A 20,999-nucleotide genomic window follows, 5' to 3' on the forward strand; every position below is an offset into this window, starting at 1 on the left:
ATTGTATGAATTTTAGTAAGTAGTATTTTTCAAAATATATGTTTATTCCACTTAAGTCGTGTTCATTTTTTTTTAATTTTTTTAATTTATTTATGATAGTCACAGAGAGAGAGAGAGAGGCAGAGACACAGGCAGAGGGAGAAGCAGGCTCCATGCACCGGGAGCCCGACGTGGGATTCGATCCCGGGTCTCCAGGACGGTGCCCTGGGCCAAAGGCAGGCGCCAAACCGCTGCGCCACCCAGGGATCCCTAAGTCGTGTTCATTGATGTAAGACTATTCCCCAGTATTGTTATCCTTTTAATATCCATAAATTCTGAGGTGGTAATCCCTTTTTCATTTTTGATAGTTATGATTTGGGTTCTCTTCTTTTCTTGATCAGTCTAGCTAGAGGTTTCTCAATTTTGTTGATCTTTTCAAAGAGCCAGTTTTATATTTGTTCATTTTCTCAACTGTTTTCTATTTAATTGATTTCTACTCTTATTTTTATAATTTCCTCCCTCATGTTTATTTTGGGTTTGCTTTCCTTTTTTTCTAGTTTCTTTTTTTTTAAGATTTTATTTATTTGAGAGAGAGAACATGAGCATGGGAGAGGCAGACTCACTGCAGATCAGGGACCTTGACACAAGGACTAGATCCTTAGGACCCTAGGACCACAACCTTAGCTGAAGGCAGACACTTAACCAAGCCACCAGGCACTCCTTTTTCTAGTTTCCTATAGTGAAACTTCAGGTCACTGATTTTAGGTCTTAGTTCTTTTCTAATACTAGCATTTAAAGCTATACATTTTGGGGCACCTGGGTGGATCAGTCAGTTAAGCATCTGGCTCTTTGTTTTGGCTCAGGTCATGATCTCATGGGTTATGATCTCATAGGTCGTGATACTGAGCCCCACATCTGGCTCCATGCTCAGTAGAGAGTCTGCTTGAAGATTCTCTCCTTCTGCCCCTACCCCTACTCGTATACGTGTGTGCTCTGTCTTTCTAAAATAAATAAATCTTTAAAAAATAAAAATATGGATGCCTGGGTGGCTTAGTTAAGTGTCTGCCTTTAGCTCAGGTCATAATCCTGGAACCTAAGATCAGTCCTGCATCAGGCTCCCTGCTCAGCAGGAAGTCTGCTTGTCCCTTGCCCATGCCTGTGCTCTCTCTCAAATTAATAAAATCTTTTAAAAATAATAATAAATAAAGTTACACATTTCATGCTAACATTGTTTTAGATGCATCTCACAAACTAACGTGTTTTCATTGTCACTCAGTTCCAAATATTTTCTAATTTTTCTTGAGATTTTGTCTTTGAGTTACAAATTATTTAGAAGTATGTCTGTCACTATATTTCCAGATGTTAGAGGTTTTTCTAGCTTCTTTATTGCCACTATAAATCTTTTTTTCAATATTTATTTATTCATCTTAGAGAGAGTGAGGAAGAGAGCATGAGCAAGAAAGGGAGAGGAGAGACAGAATCTCAAACAGACTCCATGCTAAGTACAGAACCCAACACAGGGCTCAATCTCATGACCCAAAGATCACAACCTGAGCTAAAACCAAGAATCAGATGTTTAACTGACTATGTCACCCAGCCATTCAATTGTTACTGATTGCTAATTTAATTCTGTTGTATTCAGAGAATACACTTTGTATAATTTTAATGCTTATGAATTTATTGATACTCGTTTTATGGCCCAGTATATGACCTATCTTGGTGAATGTACTACACGCACTTGAAAATAATGCATATTCTCAAATTGTTGGATACAATGTTCTATAAATGCCAATTAGATCAAGGTGGCTGATTATGTTGCTCAGATCTTCTATGTCTTTACTAATATTTTGTGTAGTTACTCTATCAATTACTTAGATAGTATGTTAAAATATTCTACTATAGGGAAACCTGGGTGGCTCAGTTGGTTGAGCTTGGTTTTGGCTCAGGTCACAATCTCATGGGTCATCAGACCAGGCTCCACACTCAGTGGGGAGTCTGCTTGAAGATTCTCTCCTTGTGCTCACTTTGGCAGCACATACACTAAAACTGGAAGATTATCTGCTTTTGCCTCTCCCCCCACATACACAAGATCCAAAATAAATAAATCTTTTAAAAAATATCCTACCATATTGAGGAATTGTCTGTTTCTCCTTTTGTCAATTCTTGCTTCATATATTTTGAAGCTTTTATTACACAAAAACATATCTATAATAGATATGCTTCTGTTCATCATTATGATACAGACCCTCTTAATAATACTGTCTTAAAATCTATCTATTTAAAAACAACCATACCAGCCTTCTCATACTTCCTGTTTGCATGTTGTATCTTTTCCCACCCATTTACTTTCAACCTACATAGCCAGCCTATTATAGGAGTTTGCTTTTTCATCCATTCTAGCAATTTCTGCCTTTGAATTAAAGTTTTAAGACCATTTATTTTTTTTAAGTAACTTGTAATACAAATCTTTATTTCTACATACAAAATAGCAAAAAGTTACTTTGAAAGTCTTGAAATGGATAGTTCCAGTAATTTGTTTTAAAAAAAACTAGATAAAACTTGATAAGCATATGTATTGAGAGCATTTCAAAGCATTGAAGATACCAACTTTTGAGGAATAATACATTTGACTTATTCGACAGTATAAAATTTGAGAAGAGTATAAAATTTGAGAAGTAAGACCATTTACATATAATCATTGTACTGGCTGAATCTGGATCCACCATTTTATGTTTTCTCTTTGTGTTCTTTATTTTCCTATCTTTCTTCCTCCTTTCCTGCCTTCTTTTGGATTATTTCTATTGTGTTGGTGATTTCCCTAGAAACTACAGTATGTACTCTTGACTCATCAAAGCCCATATTAATCAATACCTTTACCATAGTTTCCTTCTACCCAAAGAACACCCTGTGCAATTTCCTTTAGTGCTGGCCTGCTGTGGCACATCTCTCAATTTTGTGTTTATCTAAAAGTGTTTTCATCACCTTGCCTTCATTCTTTTTTTTTAAGATTTTATTTATTTATTCATAGAGACACAGCTAGAGAGAGAGAGGCAGAGACACAGGGAGAGGGAGAAGCAGGCACCATGCAGGGAGCCTGATGTGGGACTCGATCCCAGGTCTCCAGGATCACACCCTGGGCTGCAAGCGGCGCTAAACCGCTGCGCCACCAGGGCTGCCCATCATTCTTGAAGGATCTTCTTGCTAGGTAGACACTTCTAGGATTGCAGTTTTCTTTCAGTATATTAAAAATGTGATTCTACCCTTTTCTTGTTTCCATTGTTACTGTTCAGAAAAAAAAGCTGTTAGTTTAACTCAGGTGTTGGCAAACTGACCTCTGGGTTAAATTGGGCCCAGCACCTATTTTTTTTTCCCAGCACCTATTTTTATAAATAGAGCTTTACTGGAATATCACCACAACCATTCACCTATGTATGCTCTATTCTTCTATAAGGACACCTGTGCATCCAACTCTTGGTTTTGGCTCAGATCACAATCTCATGGGTCATCAGACCAGGCTCGACAACCCAGGCTGGTTTTGTGCTACAAGGCCAGAATTGAGAGGTTAAACAGATCATATGGTACTAACATACACACAAACAAATAGACCAATGGTCTAGAACAGGGAGACCAGAAGAAAATGCTCACTTATATGATCTAGATGATCTTCCACTAAGATGCTAACGTCACTCAATGGGGAAAAGACAATCTCTTCAACAAATGGTACTAGGAAAACTGTATATCCACATGCAAAAAAATGAAGTTGGACCCTATCTTACATCATATACAAAAATTAACTCAAAAGGGACTAATGGCCTAGGTGTAAGACCTAAACTATAGAACTCCTAGAAGAAAACATAGAGAAAAACTTTATGACATTGGACTTGGCAATGATTTCTTGGATAGTACACCAAAAGCACAGGCAACAAAAGCAAAACAAAACAAAAACAAAACAAAACAAAAAAACCTGAAATAACAAAAAACAAAACTACCCAATAAATAAATAAATACATAAATAAATAAGACTACGTGAAACTTAAAAGTTTTGTGTATCCAATAATACAATCAACAGAATAACTGTGAGTAGAATACTAAGTACGTTAATTAACGTGTGACCTTATGTTTGTGAACAACTTACTTATCCTCTCCCAGCCTAAGTTTCCCAATCTTTAAAGTGATGACAATACCACTTTCCTTGTTTATGGCATAAAAATGGGTATGCAGTAAATATTTAGTTACTGTCCTTTTATAAACCACCTTCAAATTCTATGCCATTGTCTTAAACATTTTCAGTGGTGAGAAATTTTAATCTTTCATCACGACTGGACCATATATTCAACTAAAAGTGACAGTACAAGATAAGTTTAATAAATGAGTGAGCAAGATAGTTCTTCATCTAAAAGGTGTTTTGCAGCAAGAATCCTAGGAGTCTAAGCAAGATCTTGATCATATCACTATTAGTTTACTTTTTGGAGAAATTCTCACAGAATTTCTCAATATTTTTCCATTTTTTATAAGCTAAAATGATTGTCTGACCTGATTAATTCTATCTGGATTGCATGCTTCTGACACATATATAATTTGAGATTATTAAAGTTGGCCACTGGAGACTTTGATGACTTGTTTTTGGATCATGTAAAGAAACATGTTTTATTAGATGTTACTACTTTCTTTGAAAATGGTTTTGTCCAATTGCCTTAGAAACAGTAGTACAGGGGCACTTGGGTAGCTCAGTCACCCAAGTGACTGAGTTAAGCATCTGACTCTTGATTTCAGCTCAGGTCATGGTCTCAGGATCATGAGACTGAAGCCCTGAGCAGGGTTCATGCTGAGTATAGAGCTTACTTAAGATTCTCTCCCTCTGGCATAGTCTATTAAATGTCCGACTCCTGGATTTGGCTCAGGTCGTGATCTTGCGGTGGTGAGGTAGAGCCCCACATTGGATTCTGCTTTCAGCATGGAGTCTGTTTAAGATTCTTTCTCCCTCTGGCCCTCCTGCTCATGTGCACGTGCTCTCTCTCTCTCTCAAATAAGTAAATCTTAAAAAAAATGTTTTTCTTCCTTTGTCCCTCTCCTCTCCATTTGAGTGCACTCCCTCTACTGCCTAAAAAAATTAAAATAAATGAATGAATGAAACAGTAGAACCAACTCTATGTGCTTAAAGCAATCATTAATTCTGGGTTCCCGCAAACCACAAGAAAAATGATCCCACTGATACAAAGTCACACTTTATACTATCTTTATAATGTGCTCAGGATAATGTGATTAATGACCATCTAATTCTTTTCTGCCACAATATAAGCACATTCCCTCTTGCCCTACAGTCTGTTAATAAGAGAACAGGTACATCAATAATTACAAAGTCTTTGGCATCTGAAGCACTTATTAAATCACCCTTAATCCTTGCCTTCTCCAAGTTAAACAACCCAAATTCCTTTGCGTTTACTTAATATGTTTTGTCTCTTTGAAAACTCAAATTTTTATGTGTAATATTAGGAAAATAACTTTCATATACCTTATAAAGACAATGAAGAAAACATATAGAATTAAAATTATAGTTATGTAAAAGAGCAATGTGATAAGTACAGTATAATTGTGAATAAAAAATGAAGACTCAGAAAAAAACTGTCATTCATTTATTAATTCTACACCATGGTTCTAATTCTAGTATTCTAGAGCACAATAATCCTTACCAGGGGACTTTCCTTGCTGTGAGTTGCTTCTTCGCTCTCTGTATCTGGCTGGAGTGGATAAACCTGCTTCTTTACTAGGCTTGCTAGCAGGCCCCATTTCTGAAATAAGGAATCCCATCTGTTCTGAAGGCAAGATATTCTCAGGTGGATTGGTCTGGCATTTTATACTGGCATCCACCTAAAATATTAAACCCATTCATTATTCTGAATTTACCCCAATATCTACTAAAAGTTATATTTTATCAGAGGAGATCTAGTACAGAAACATGATCCAACAAACATACCTGTAAAAGCCTTTTTATTCTTATGAGTGATACTACCTTTGATTTTGTTGAACTAATCTGAATATTCAGTAGTAAAATATATATTTCCCCATGCATAAACCATTAAAATGTATATGGAGTTAAACATTCACTTATGACCAGAGGAAGATTAACCATGAAGCTTATTATTATTTTTTGTAACATGCACACACACAATTGGTTAAGACCACTATCTTTTTCCACTCTGGTATCCCTTCCATCAGATTTCCAACTTGTTGGTAATATTGAAGTGGTCATTGGCATAATCCTGTTGGGTGAGGTCAGTGGAGCTCAGGACACTTAATTTTACTCATTTTGTATTCTTCATCTTAAAGAGGCCTTCAAAATTATAGAAGCTTCAGCCTCTATAAAATCTAGATCTGGGGATCCCTGGGTGGCGCAGCCGTTTGGCGCCTGCCTTTGGCTCAGGGCGCGATCCTGGAGACCTGGGATCGAGTCCCATATCGGGCTCCCGGTGCATGGAGCCTGCTTCTCCCTCTGCCTGTGTCTCTGCCTCTCTCTCTCTCTCTGTGTGTGACTATCATAAATAAATAAATTTAAAAAAAAATTTTAAAAATCTAGATCTGTTCTGCTTATGAGATAGGAGTTTCTTTCTTGGAGTTCCTAAGTTTTCTTTGGAATGCAAATCCCTTCATCAAGGTGACCAACTTCTGAAACACTCTTATTTCTTTGAATTCATTTTAAATAAAACTATATAATGAAATAAAGCTAAAAGTTAAAAACATGGTTTTAAAAAGCTCTGATGTTGGGACGCCTGGGTGGCTCAGCGGTTTAGTGCCTGCCTTCAGCCCAGGGCGTGATCCTGGGGTCCTGGGATCAAGTCCCGCATTGGGCTCCTTGCATGGAGCCTGCTTCTTCCTCTGCCTGTGTCTCTGCCAATCTCTCTCCTTGTCTCATGAATAAATAAATAAAATCTTAAAATAAAATAAAATAAAATAAAATAAAAGCTCTGATGTTTAGGGGCACCTAGGGGGCTCAGTAGATTAAGCATCTGCCTTCAGCTCAGGTCATGATCCCAGGGTCCTGGGATTAAGCCCCACATTGGGCCCCCTGCTTAGTTTCTCCCTCTCTCTAAGTCCCTCCACACTCCCCACCTCCACTCATGCTCGCTCTTGCTCACTCTTTCCAACAAATAAAATCTTTTTAAAAGACTTAAAAAATAAAAGCTCTGATGTTCAAATATATTTTTTAAAGATCTTGAAAGTAATTATGTGAATGCAAATATATATTTTTAAAGATCTTTAAAGTAATTATGGGAATGCAATTTTTATTTTTTTAAATTTTTAAATTTCATAATTTTAATTATGAAATCAAGTATTTTGGATGTGACTATGAAGGAACAAAGACAAATTTTATGTTCTTTTCACAATCATATCTGAAACACAATGGGCCTATCTTTGGTCTGAATTTATAGTATTTATAATATTATTTTAATCATGATATACTAGGTCTTAACAGTTGGTCTTGAAAAAGGATAATGGGTTGATTGATACCCTTAAGACACTTGGATCTAAAATTAGAGATAAAAAAGAATGCATTAAAAAAACACAACTGTCAGAAAGTTATCTTGGGAATCTAACAGTGATATTTTTAGTTCCATTAGAGAAAAAAAACCCAAAATTAAAAAAATATATATATATATACATATACACACACATATACATATAGAAGCCTAAGATCAAGAAAAAAATAAAAGTAGGAAAATCTAAGTTAATTCACAAAAAGTGATCTTAATTTAGATGTACTTTTTATTTAGAATCAAACTTTATCCATTTTCTGGTCATAAACCAGCAGCAATAAAAGAATTTGCGTCTACCTTCAGAATATATCTCTCAAACTAGAGTCTGAATTCTGCTTTAAGAATGTAGATAACAACAAAAATAATGTAGATATTAGTAGTGAAATTCAAACACAGTATGCTCATAAGTCGAAAAAGAATTCAAATAATGCTGTAAGAAAGTAAAAAAAGACCTCTAACCATCTCCTTACCTCCAAGCTAGAAATGGCTAGGAAAGTCCTGATATTATTTGCCAGATAAACTATCCTTTCTGAGTAGTGGATTTTTAATCAGCTAGGCATACCTAGTCCATCCATATTGAGAAAGGAAACAAAACTCGAGGGATGCATTTAACATGAAATAAGTTTTATATCAAAATGCTCAGACTGCCTCTCTAGAGGTTGACTTCAGACTGTAACATAGTAAGAAGATGTCTGGGGCTTAAGGTTACCTCTTTCTGAATTTTTTGTGCAGAATCACTGGGACATGATCCTTCTAGAAAGCAAAATGGGAGCACCTGGGTAGCTCAGTCAGTTAAGCATCTGACTTTGGCTTAAGGTCATGATGGCAGGGTCCTGGAATCAAGCCCCACATCAGCTCCATGCTCAGCGTCCCTCTGTGCCGCCCCACCCCCCTCGTGCTCATGCTCTCTCTCAAGTAAATAAAGCTTAAAAAAAAAGCATAATGAACTCGTAATAAATTCAAATAAAATGTGGACAAACTCTTCACTAAAACGGTCTTTAGCAAGAAGCAGTAGGTACTTTGAGCTTTTAGGACTTTTTCTTTGACTTACCTGATGTGTGCTGAATGGTAGCCCTTCCTGCACAAACACTACTGAAGATGGAGATGGATTATGACTTAGCTGCTCCTTCAGTTTGACATGAGCTTGTTGGATGGCTGCAGATTCCTGCATTGTAGTATTTTCAACAGGCTGAGCTGTGTGGATGGTATAGATGTACTCAGGTGACTGTGGTAGAGAGCAGTTAATTGCTTGTTCTGTTCCGACTACAAAAGATGTAATATCTGAGCCTACAGGAGTAAGTTGCTCCAGCTGGCTAGCCTGACTTGTGGAAGATGCACTGCTGTTGTTTGAATTAGCTAGGATATGTTGGCCTCTGTTAGACTGAGATGTTGGGCACTGATTCTCTACAGGCTCCACCTTCACCATCTCCAATTTAGGGGAGGAATGCAATTCATCTACTATCTGAAAAACAGCCTCTAGGTTTACTTCTGTCTTTTTATTTTCATCAGTAGCACTGCAAGGCCAATTAGAAGGCAGAAATTCAACTGGATAGGAGGATTGCATTGGAGGATTCTGGGAAAAGAGAAAATAGGACTGTTTGGATAGAAAATTGAATATGAGATTAAGGAGGAAAGCAACAAGGTTTAGGCTGACAAATGTTAAACAAATAGATTAAATTTTAACTACAGCTAAGAAAACTTGAACACCAATCAACTATTCAGCAATGGTAGCTTCAATTCTATTGTTAACATTTACTTAGCAACTAATATATGTCAACTACTATCCTAAATTTAATACTGGAAAGGACCAATAATTCTCAGGCTTAAAGTATACAAAATCAAAACACTATAGTACCGAAATGCCTGTTTGCTGATAAGATGTCTATATACCTAATTCTTCCATAAAAGTGGACAAACAAAAACATCACTTATATCTATCATCTGCTATTTTAGGAATGTAGTAAGGAAATTTCAAACACAGGATGCTCACAAGTCCACCAATGCTTCTACAGATTCAGGGGGAGGTACTGATATTCTGTTCCAAATGATCTGGGGAAAAATGGATGGAATATCGAATGTCCTTTGGTTCCTGAGATTGTTTATTTTTAATAATAAAACAACAGATTTTTAAAAAGCTGTCACTTTTAGATGTATTCTTTATATCTTTAAGATATATTATACATAGTTCTTTGCACAGAGTAGGCATTCAATTACATGTTTGGTGATAATCTCAAGCAATGAACATAAAATACTGAAGAGTAATAATTAAATAAAACATGTAATGGGTTGATGCTGCCAAATACACTACAAAGAGTGTGTCAATTATTTGAAGGACATTATGCCAAATAATGTAAACTTAAATAGTTTAAGCATCAAGCCACTTTACTATAGCCAATAGCACCATTTATTGAGTTCTTACTAAATGCCAAGTACATGCAAAGTACTTTATATATATTATTCCATTTAATCCTCTCAAGAGGTCCATAATGTGATCATCTCCATTTCCAAATGATGAAATTGAAGTTCAGAGAAACTCTGTAATTTACCAAAGTCACAATGAAATAACTGACAGATCCAGGTTTTAAGCATAGGTTGCCTGATTGAAGAGCTCTTGCTCTTAACCATTACACTATAATGATCATTCATGCACACTCTCACCAGTATCTATGATCCAACTAAACCAATTGCATTTATTTCCAGAATTACACCTAAAATATGTTCTATTTTTTTCATTTTAAAAATGCTATGTCTACCTATCTCTATTTTCCTGTAAGAAACATGTATTGTCCTAAATAATAAAAGGTTCTTTAAAGATATGTTAAATAATTTATTTAAAACATAATCAAGACATAAACACCATCAGAGTATCTCCAGTATGATCCAAGGAATAGACTATCTGGATCCCCAAACAAGAGCTTCTAATTTGTGGGACAGATACATCCCTATGGTGAAGATGAACAGACTAGACTATCATGCTTGATGGCATCTGCTATTAAAAATGTCCAACTAAGTCCCTTTGATCTGATTCTACACTCTTCAAACACCAGTTGGATTATAATTTGACCTCCCTTTGTAATTTTCTCAAAAAAAAAAGGAATATTCCTTTCAGTACTGGAATGCCACTAGTAAGATATTCTCTTAGAAATAGAAGCTACTGGGACACCTGGGTGGCTCAGCGGTTTAGTGCCTGCCTTTGGCCCAGGGCATGATCCTAGAGTCCTGGGATCAAGTCCCACATCAGGCTCCATGCAGGGAGCCACCCAGGGATCCCCCAAAGCATGGAATTTAATCTTATCCTAGAAGTAGCAGTCCAAAACATTTAAATCAACCCACTCACTTCCCAATAATAAGGAGAAAATAACTGAAGTATAGTATTTACAATATGGGGGCAAAAAGGAATCACCACTTAAATTTCTCATTTTTTATTTCATTTTTTCCTTTCATTAAAAAAAAGTAATTATCTGTATCATCTTAGAAGAAACTGTCATTTGGTAACTTATATACTTTTAAAGTTTATCTGATATTCATTTTACCATAGAAGAGCCTAGACCAGCAATGCTCAAACTAACTTTCAGATATGATGAAAATGCTATCTGTGCTGGACAATTTGGTAGCCACTAGCCTGATGAGACTTTGAGCACTCAAATGAATTTTATATCTTATTTTATTTTAACTAATTTAAATAGCCACATGTAGCTAGTGCCTACTGTTTTGGACAGTGCAGGCCTAGAATACTCAGATATAACAACCCCCCCCCAATTTTTTTTTTTTTTTAGAACTCAGAAACTGAAGCCATAATCCACAGCTTACCTCTGGCTACTCATTAAGATAAAATTACACTTTAAAATTGTGCAAAGTCAATAATATTCCACGTGAAGTACAGAGAATGTGTCCATTGTTCCAAGAATCTTACCTGGAAGTAGTTGCAGTGTGCATAGGAAGAGGCAGTGGGAGTGACACAACTACTTAGAGCATCCATGTGGGTAGAAGGAGAACAGCACTGTAGCACAGCTGGGGGACAAATTCAAACAGAGAAAAATCATCAATCAAAATTAACCTCTAGTAGCATTTAAGGCACTCCCCTCTTTCAACTTGGAAAAATTCCAAAAGTTTTCCTTTGTGGATGCAACAAAATTATATTTAGTACAATTAGTGCTATTATTTGTTGAAAACAACATGGTAATAAACTAATATAAAAATCATTTTAAAGGGTCATGTCTACTTTTCTAAATGATTTCCTTGGCACTAAACATTTTGTTACCTTTTCTAACCACTTATTCTTATTGAAATTTCATTTTTACTGAAAATATCAGAACATATTTGGAATACAAAATAACTGTTTCAATTAATTTAATAATAAATATTTGGAGGAGGGTGTGTTTTAAGGATAAGTGAAATACTCTACAAATAGTCCTACCATTATACAATGCATCTAGTAAAAATCCAGACAAAAATGCTTTAACTATCTAAACAAATGGTTAAGAATTTGAATCCAAGAGCCAGACTGTTTGGCTTTGGAGTCCAGCTCCAAAATTTTAATAGCCATACAAACTTGAGCAAGGTTAATCTCTTTGGGCATCAGTTTCTGCATCTTAAAAAAATAGGGGTAATAATAGTACGTGCCCTACTATGTTTGTTGTGAGGAATGAATGAGTTAATATGCATAAAGCACTTAGAATAGTACTGGCATAGAGTAGGCAATCAAAAAACGAATAGCTAATGCTGGTATTATTTTAACTAAAGAAGTTAGTTTCCAAGCTTTCTCTTTATAGTTAGGATACCACGAAAAGATTAACTCTTTGTACTGGGATAGTTATACTTACAGATGCAGTCTTAATAATAGGTTGAGTCTCCTCTTTTCCAGAGAGAGACTCTCCAGAACGAATGAGAATCAGTTATAACACATCACACCTTTGGATTAAACAGAGGATGACATTTATTGAGCACCTACCAGGCACAGTACTAGGTGCTTTACATATATTGCTTCATTTAATCCAAACAACAATTGAATGAGGTATTAACATTACTTTACAAAAATAAGGAAACTAAAGCTCAGAGATGTTAAATAATTTGCTGAAAGTCAAAAAGCTAATAGTGACGGTGACAGCAATCAAACTTTAAAGCACATGCTCTTTAATGTACAATACTTCCCTAACCATCCCTTTTTCCTAAAATGTAACATTTTAATTTTACTGGAACACCACTTGATTAATATTTTTAAGTTGTCTTTATCATAAGGTGGCAACTTTCTATATCCACATTTTTCATATTTTGTGTATGCTAATAAAATTACTAAACAATCTTAATCTGTAATCTTTGAAAGTAAATTAGCCTAAGAACTGTAAAAATTTACTGCAATGTTTGTCTATTGACTACTGATTTTTAAAATGTCAGTTCACAAAGGTATACTAGAAATAATTTTTTCTAATATGTGCAATTTAAGCCATTAAATTTTGCATATGGAAGTAAAAATTTGAAATAATGGACAGAATTCTACTGTAGATACACATGTAAGGGTTGATATTTTCTGACTTACATCATTTTAACAATTCCAGTGATTTAAAAAGCCAGACATTACTAAGACGGCCCCACAAATTCCAGGCTCTTATTACTTCCAAAATAGGTTAGGGTAATAAGCAAGTTTTCACACTTTAACCTCTGGAGATTTATCCATTCATCTTTCGATGGACACCGAGGCTCCTTCCACAGTTTGGCTATTGTGGACATAGCTGCTATAAACATTGGGGTGCAGGTGTGCCGGCGTTTCATTGCATCTGTATCTTTGGGGTAAATCCCCAACAGTGCAATTGCTGGGTCGTAGGGCAGGTCTATTTTTAACTCTTTGAGGAACCTCCACACAGTTTTCCAGAGTGGCTGCACCAGTTCACATTCCCACCAACAGTGTAAGAGGGTTCCCTTTTCTCTGCATCCTCTCCAACATTTGTGGTTTCCTGCCTTGTTAATTTTCCCCATTCTCACTGGTGTGAGGTGGTATCTCATTGTGGTTTTGATTTGTATTTCCCTGATGGCAAGTGATGCGGAGCATTTTCTCATGTGCGTGTTGGCCATGTCTATGTCTTCCTCTGTGAGATTTCTCTTCATGTCTTTTGCCCATTTCATGATTGGATTGTTTGTTTCTTTGCTGTTGAGTTTAATAAGTTCTTTATAGATTTTGGAAACTAGCCGTTTATCTGATATGTTATTTGCAAATATCTTCTCCCATTCTGTAGATTGTCTTTGAGTTTTGTTGACTGTATCCTTTGCTGTGCAAAAGCTTCTTATCTTGATGAAGTCCCAATAGTTCATTTTTGCTTTTGTTTCTTTTGCCTTCGTGGATGTATCTTGCAAGAAGTTACGGTGGCCGAGTTCAAAAAGGGTGTTGCCTGTGTTCTCCTCTAGGATTTTGATGGAATCTTGTCTCACATTTAGATCTTTCATCCATTTTGAGTTTATCTTTGTGTATGGTGAAAGAGAGTGGTCTAGTTTCATTCTTCTGCATGTGGATGTCCAATTTTCCCATCACCATTTATTGAAGAGACTGTCTTTCTTCTAATGGATAGTCTTTCCTCCTTTATCGAATATTAGTTGACCATAAAGTTCAGGGTCCACTTCTGGGTTCTCTATTCTGTTCCATTTTTTAAAAAATAATTTTTATTTTATTTAATTTATGATAGTCACACACAGAGAGAGAGGCAGAGACATAGGCAGAGGGAGAAGCAGGCTTCATGCACCGGGAGCCCGACGTGGGACTCGATCCCGCGTCTCCAGGATCGCGCCCTGAGCCAAAGGCAGGCGCCAAACCGCTGCGCCACCCAGGGATCCCTATTCTGTTCCATTGATCTATGTGTTTGTTTTTGTGCCAGTACCACACTGTCTTGATGACCACAGCTTTGTAGTACAACCTGAAATCTGGCATTGTGATGCCCCAGATGTGGAAGGAGCCTCGGTGTCCATCAAAAGATAAATGGATAAAGAAGATGTGGTTTGGGATCCCTGGGTGGCGCTGCGGTTTAGTGCCTGCCTTTGGCCCAGGGCGCGATCCTGGAGACCCGGGATCGAATCCCACGTCGGGCTCCCGGTGCATGGAGCCTGCTTCTCCCTTTGCCTATGTCTCTGCCTCTCTCTCTCTCTCTCTCTCTGAGTGACTATCATAAATAATTAAAAAAAAGAAGATGTGGTTTATGTATACAATGGAATATTACTCAGCCATTAGAAATGACAAATACCCACCATTTGCTTCAACGTGGATGGAACTGGAGGGTATTATGCTGCGTGAAGAAGTCAATCGGAGAAGGACAAACGTTATATGTTCTCATTCATTTGGGGAATATAAATAAATAGTGAAAGGGAATATAAGGGAAGGACGAAGAAATGTGTGGGAAATATCAGAAAGGGAGACAGAACATAAAGACTCCTAACTCTGGGAAACGAACTAGGGGTGGTGGAAGGGGAGGAGGGCGGGGGGTGGGGGCGAATGGGTGACGGGCACTGAGGGGGGCACTTGACGGGATGAGCACTGGGTGTTATTCTGTATGTTGGTAAATTGAACACCAATAAAAAATAAATTTATTAAAAAAAAACCTCTGGAGATTATTCAGATATACAATTTCAGTGTTTTGGATTTGAATTTGATCTCCCAGAATATTTGAAACATAAATATCCTGGAAAGAACTTAAACCCAAAAAGGAAAACATCAAAGAGGGGTCTGCTGTGTATGCTCAAACTGAAAAAAAATAGGACATTTTTCTAGTTTTAACAGCTAAGGAAAACCTAGCCCCCTAGTGGCAGGAAAAGATTTCAGTCAGGAGGTGTAGGTTTTCACTCCTCAGGGTACCATGAAATAGTATTTCATTACAAATAAATCAACAAAAAGTACTAGATTTATTTTTCTTATATTGTTCTGATTCCATTGCTTACACATTTTAAATACCTGTAAAAGTGTACTTTAAAGTAAATTTCTTGGATAAAGTAAAATATGCAACAAAGAGTATATTAATATAGCTGACCATACTGGTATCTAAAGAAATAGCAAAATGTGAATATCCTTTTAAGTGTCCAGTAACAAATGGAAAGTGGAAAGCTACCTGCAAAGGGGGACATGAATAGATAATCCAAAAAGATTCTTCAATGGCTATTTCCTCACCAGTGCAGTCCTACTTTGTATAGTCAACAAAATAGAACAAAGTAAGATACTAGTAAGTTTGCTAAATATGAAAAACAACTCTAGAAATGCAACCGTGTGCTTTAATACATGACAAATTAAGCTAGTGTATATTATGAAAGCATTGTGAAAGCAATGACATTTATAAAACTGCGTTTATCACTATATTCTAAGGCACATTCATCTGGATAGAGATCCTCCATTGTCTTCCTGAGGGTAGTAGTCACTTAAGGCATAAACTGCACGTAGAATGAAAAACTGGTAATAATGGACAGAATTCTATTTCAAATGTAAATATAAGAGCTAATGACATTTTTTGAAAACAATTCTGGTAATTAAAAAAATCGAGGAGTACTAAAAATTATCTTAACAGCAAAAATTTTCATTCCCACTATAGGTTAGGAAAACAAGAAACAAGTTCATACTCTTTTATCCTATGGAGGTAATTCAAATATAGAATTAAAATGTTTTTGACTTGAATCTACTCTGGAATAGTACAGTGTCAACGGTGAGAAAATGCCCAATATAAATGCTCAACAGGAAAACCATCCTAATAGTATATTTAACTTCAAGATAAATTACTATACATCTAGAACCCCAACAGTTTCTCACTTGTAGTAAGGTAAAGGTCTTCTGGGCATATACCCCAAAAAAGTGAAAATAGGCACTCAAATATATATATTTGTGCATCCATGTTCACAGCAGCATTGTTCACAATAGCCAAAAGGTGGAAGCAACCCAGTTTCTATCAACAGATGAATGGATAAACAAAATGTGGTACATAAAATGGAAAATTATTCAGCATTAAAAAATAAGGAAATTTTGACCCATGCTATAGTTCCAATGAACCTTAAAAACAGTATGCTTAATGAATTAAGCCAATCACAAAAGGGCAAATACTTTGACTCCTCTTATATGAGTTTCAGAGAGTTGTCGATTCATAGAGACAGAAAGCAGAATGGTGGTTGCCAGGAGCCAGGGGGAGAGGGGAATGTGAAGCTGGTGTTCAATGGGTATAGAGTCTCAGTTGGGGAAGATGAAAAAGTTCTAGAGATGGAAGGTGGTAATGCTAGTACGATAATGTAAATGTATTTAAATCCACAGAACTGTAGACTTAAAAATGGTTAAAATGGTAAACTTTGTTACTTATATTTTATCTCAATAAAAAGAAAGGCAAATATAATTGTGCTTTTGCTTGGTTTCTTCTGATAGCTAAAGAAAACTCCTGGAGTATTTATGCCAAGTCCCTCTTTCCATAAGAACAAAATCAGGCCTTTTCAAAGAAACTAACAATAGAGGCTATCTGAGCACAAGAACAGCAACATTGGAGAGCTCTTATAACTCCAGGTTCTGTATTTGTTTATGAACACTATATAGAATTAAAAGCCTAAAATAGAATCTTTAGAATCCAAGTGTACTTTAAAACAGTAAAGGGGCTCTCCTGGGTTGCTCAGTCAGTTAACCATCTGACTCCTGATCTCAGCTCAGATCTTGATCCCAGGGTTGTGAGTTCAAGCTCCACATGGAGCTCCAAGCTGGGCATGGAACCTACTTAAAATAACAACAACAACAAAATCCACAATAATAAGCAATTCTTTTTGCCCAAGATTCAAGTAAGAATAATTTTTAAAAATGATATATATACTTTTCAATAAAAAATTAATGCATATGTATCTTACAGAAGTTGTATATTCTTACAAATCACTGTATTTAGACTTTCAGATGTTACTATGTAGGTCCAGTTTATTTTTTTTAAGATTTTATTATTTGGGATCCCTGGGTGGCGCAGCAGTTTGGCACCTGCCTTTGGCCCAGGTCGCGATCCTGGAGACCCGGGATCGAGTCCCACATCGGGCTCCCGGTGCGTGGAGCCTGCTTCTCCCTCTGCCTGTGTCTCTGCCTCTCTCTCTCTCTCTCTCTCTCTCTCTCTGTGACTATCATAAATAAATAAATTTTAAAAAAAGATTTATTTATTCATGAGAGGCAGAGAGAGAGAGAGAGAGAGAGGCAAAGACACAGGCAGAGGAAGAAGCAGGCTCCATGCAGGGAGCCCGATGTGGGACTCGATCCTGGGACTCCAGAATCACACCCTGGGCTGAAGGCAGGTGCTAAACCGCTGAGCCACCCACGGATTCCCCTATGTAGGTCCAATTTAAAGACAGCTTTTTTTTTTAAAGGTTTTACTTATTTATTTATGAGAGAGAGAGAGAGAGAGAGAGAGAGAGAGGCAGGGACACAGGCAGAGGGAGAAGCAGGCTCCATGCCAGGAGCCCGAAGCGGGACTCGATCCTGGGACTCCAGGATCACGCCCTGGGCCAAAGGCAGGCGCCAAACCGCTAAGCCACCCAGGGATCCCCTAAAGACAGCTTTTAAAATACTTTATCCTTTCCATGTAAATAGTGTTTTCAATTTTATAAAGCCTATTCACAAACATTAAATTCATTGAATCCCTGACTTGAACTACTATTGCCACTTTATAGGAAGGGAAATTGAGGGAGGAGTGTCATGAAATAATCCACTGAAGAGCACATTGAATGATTAACTACAAAGTGGAGACTAGAATTATTTCATTCCGTTCAATAGACTACTTACTAGGGAATCATTACAGCTGAGCACTACACTAGGTAGAGGGTTATACAGAAATAGAGGCAGCCCCACTCCTCAGAGGCCCAAACCAGACCTCCCACTCTAGCCATGGGAGTACATTCTCACTGCTTGGGTAGGGTGAGTCAACAATCCAGGGTAATCCCACTGCCACCAGTAGAAGGGTGGGTCTCGCAGTCATTTTCTGTTATCTATCCTATCTGGGAGTAACTTACTCTAGGAAGAGACATACCAGGAAAGAGTACCTCAAAAGATAAAACAAAGAGCCCTCTCTGTTATAAGAGGCAGGCAGGTAGCAGAGCACAATGGCCAAAAGAATGGACTCTTCAGTCAATTTGCCTGGGTTCATTCCTCAGCTTTGCCTCTGACTAGTCATGTTTCAGTTCCCTAATCTATAAAATGAGGATAATTACATTTCTAATCTTGGAAGGTTGTTGTGAGAATTAAATGAACTGATACTTGAGAATTCTCAGAACAATGCTTGGCCATAGGGATCCCTGGGTGGCGCAGCGGTTTGGCGCCTGCCTTTGGCCCAGGGCGCGGTCCTGGAGACCCGGGATCAAATCCCACGTCGGGCTCCCAGTGCATGGAGCCTGCTTCTCCCTCTGCCTGTGTCTCTGCCTCTCTCTCTCTCTCTCTCTCTCTCTCTCTCTCTCTCTCTGTGACTATCATAAATAAATAAAAATTAAAAAAACAAACAAAAAAAACAATGCTTGGCCATAATGACTGCTACATAATTAACATCAGAGGGGGAAAAAATGAACCCAAGATAAAGCAAGACTAAAAAGAGTCAATCAATACTGGATCTAAAACATGCTGTCTTTGAAGGAGTGGTAAGAGTGGAAAACACGTAGTGTGCTAGGCAAAGAAAGTATGCGCTTCAAGAGAGGAATGACAAATGTAAGCAAGGATTCAGATGAGTCATTTTATGAGTCAATCTCACAACAATTTTCCAGTCTCAATCTTTGGCTTTACTAGAGAAATTAATTTAAAAATATTACATAACATTCAAAATTTACTGGTTAGACTATCTGAAGACTAGATCCAAATTTGCTATCAATATAATTTTTAAATGAAGTCAGGTGTTGCTGTTTACTAGAATTTGATCCAAACCTCCAATTCTCCAAAAGGATTAGATGACCATTATTCCAAAATTAGTTACTTCAATATTACTTTAAAAGCTGGATTTGGGAGTGATTATTATCCTGCCCCTGGAAGTGATACTCCATTTAGCTTTGGAAAAGTCATTTGTAATGTGCTTCATAAACAGATACTTGCTAAATATTGGTTAAATTGCTCACTTTTTGCTTCCTTCACCTAAAATTTGGAGCAAATACTTCTACAGTATTTTTATGCCACTTTCTTTTCCAAAGCAAGTCTTTTGTATTTAACAACACAACCTTTTACTTATATAGTACTTCAGAATGTTCAAAGAAGTTTTGCTTATTACAGAATATCATAGGCCCACTCTATGTATTTGATAATCATCATGAGATCATGATATTTCTTATTCTTACAACCTCAGAAGTGTTATAGTCATTTCATTTATCTCTATTAAAGACGAAAAAACAAAAATAAAGATAAACATGATTCTATATCACATGCCCTGTAAGCTTTCAAAACATCAGCAGCACTTATTCTTTGAATATCTCTTTGCTAGTCCTTACCTTGAACTCTTGGAAACATTTTTTAATTTATAATTTTACATCCAAGCTAACATAAAATATTTTATTTTTTTTAATTTTTATTTATTTATGATAGCCACAGAGAGAGAGAGAGAGAGGCAGAGACACAGGCAGAGGGAGAAGCAGGCTCCATGCACCGGGAGCCCGATGTGGGATTCGATCCCGGGTCTCCAGGATCGCGCCCTGGGCCAAAGGCAGGCGCCAAACCGCTGCGCCACCCAGGGATCCCCATAAAATATTTTAAAAGTAACATACCCTAAATCATAATAATTCAACAAATAGTATTTCTATAAATACTACTTATAGTATTTTCTGGTATGTAATACATAAGTGGTTCTCATAAAATTTAGAACCAAGTGTTTCTAAGAGGATTATCTGGGACTTGAAATACTTTTTCCCATAGAAACAACATCACAGAGCAGCCCAGGATGTGGTCCTGGAGACCCAGGATCAAGTCCTGCACTGCACTCCCTGCATGGAGCTTGCTTCTCCTTCTGCCTGTGTCTGTGCTTCTCTCTCTCTCTCTCTCTCTCTCTCTCTCTCTGTGTGTGTGTGTGTGTCTCTCATGAATAAATAAATAAATAAATAAATAAATAAATAAATAAATAAATCTTAAAAAACAACAACAACAACATCATATAGGCTAATTTGGCTCCTAAATCAGATTACAGCTACCTGTACAGCAATAAGTGTACAACTAATACTAATACAGAACCTAACCACCATATTTAATATGTCCGTAGGAAAATGCCTCCAAAATTACAAACTGGAAGGTCAAGCACATTTCTACAACCCTCTTGCTGCAGTCCTTCCAAATTTAAACTCCCCAGAAGCAAAATAAACAAACAAACAAACAAACAAACAAACAAACTCCCCAGAAGCTTGAGTCTAGTTGTTTGAGGAGGGGGTTTTGGAGGAAGTTTAGGAAAGAGAAACACTTACTGGTTAAAGGAAGGGAGATAGGGGTATTATCTTGATGGGCTATAGAATGTAAAGCAAGTATAAGGAAGACACAGACTATCTCTCTATATATATGTA

The 20,999-nt window shown here is 36.9% G+C and overlaps 1 protein-coding gene across 1 annotated transcript in view; it reads right to left on the bottom strand.

Moving 5' to 3' along the window:
• The window catches only part of HSF5 (heat shock transcription factor 5), a 44,076-nt gene that overhangs the window by 13,389 nt on the left and 9,688 nt on the right, over positions 1-20,999 (bottom strand). The window contains 3 exon segments of the mRNA XM_055315960.1: positions 5,670-5,847; positions 8,563-9,084; positions 11,425-11,522. Of these exon segments, the coding sequence (XP_055171935.1) occupies positions 5,670-5,847; positions 8,563-9,084; positions 11,425-11,522 (798 nt within the window).

Source organism: Nyctereutes procyonoides, unplaced genomic scaffold (genome assembly GCF_905146905.1).
Source record: "Nyctereutes procyonoides isolate TBG_1078 unplaced genomic scaffold, NYPRO_anot_genome, whole genome shotgun sequence".
NCBI classification, from domain to species: Eukaryota; Metazoa; Chordata; class Mammalia; order Carnivora; family Canidae; genus Nyctereutes; species Nyctereutes procyonoides.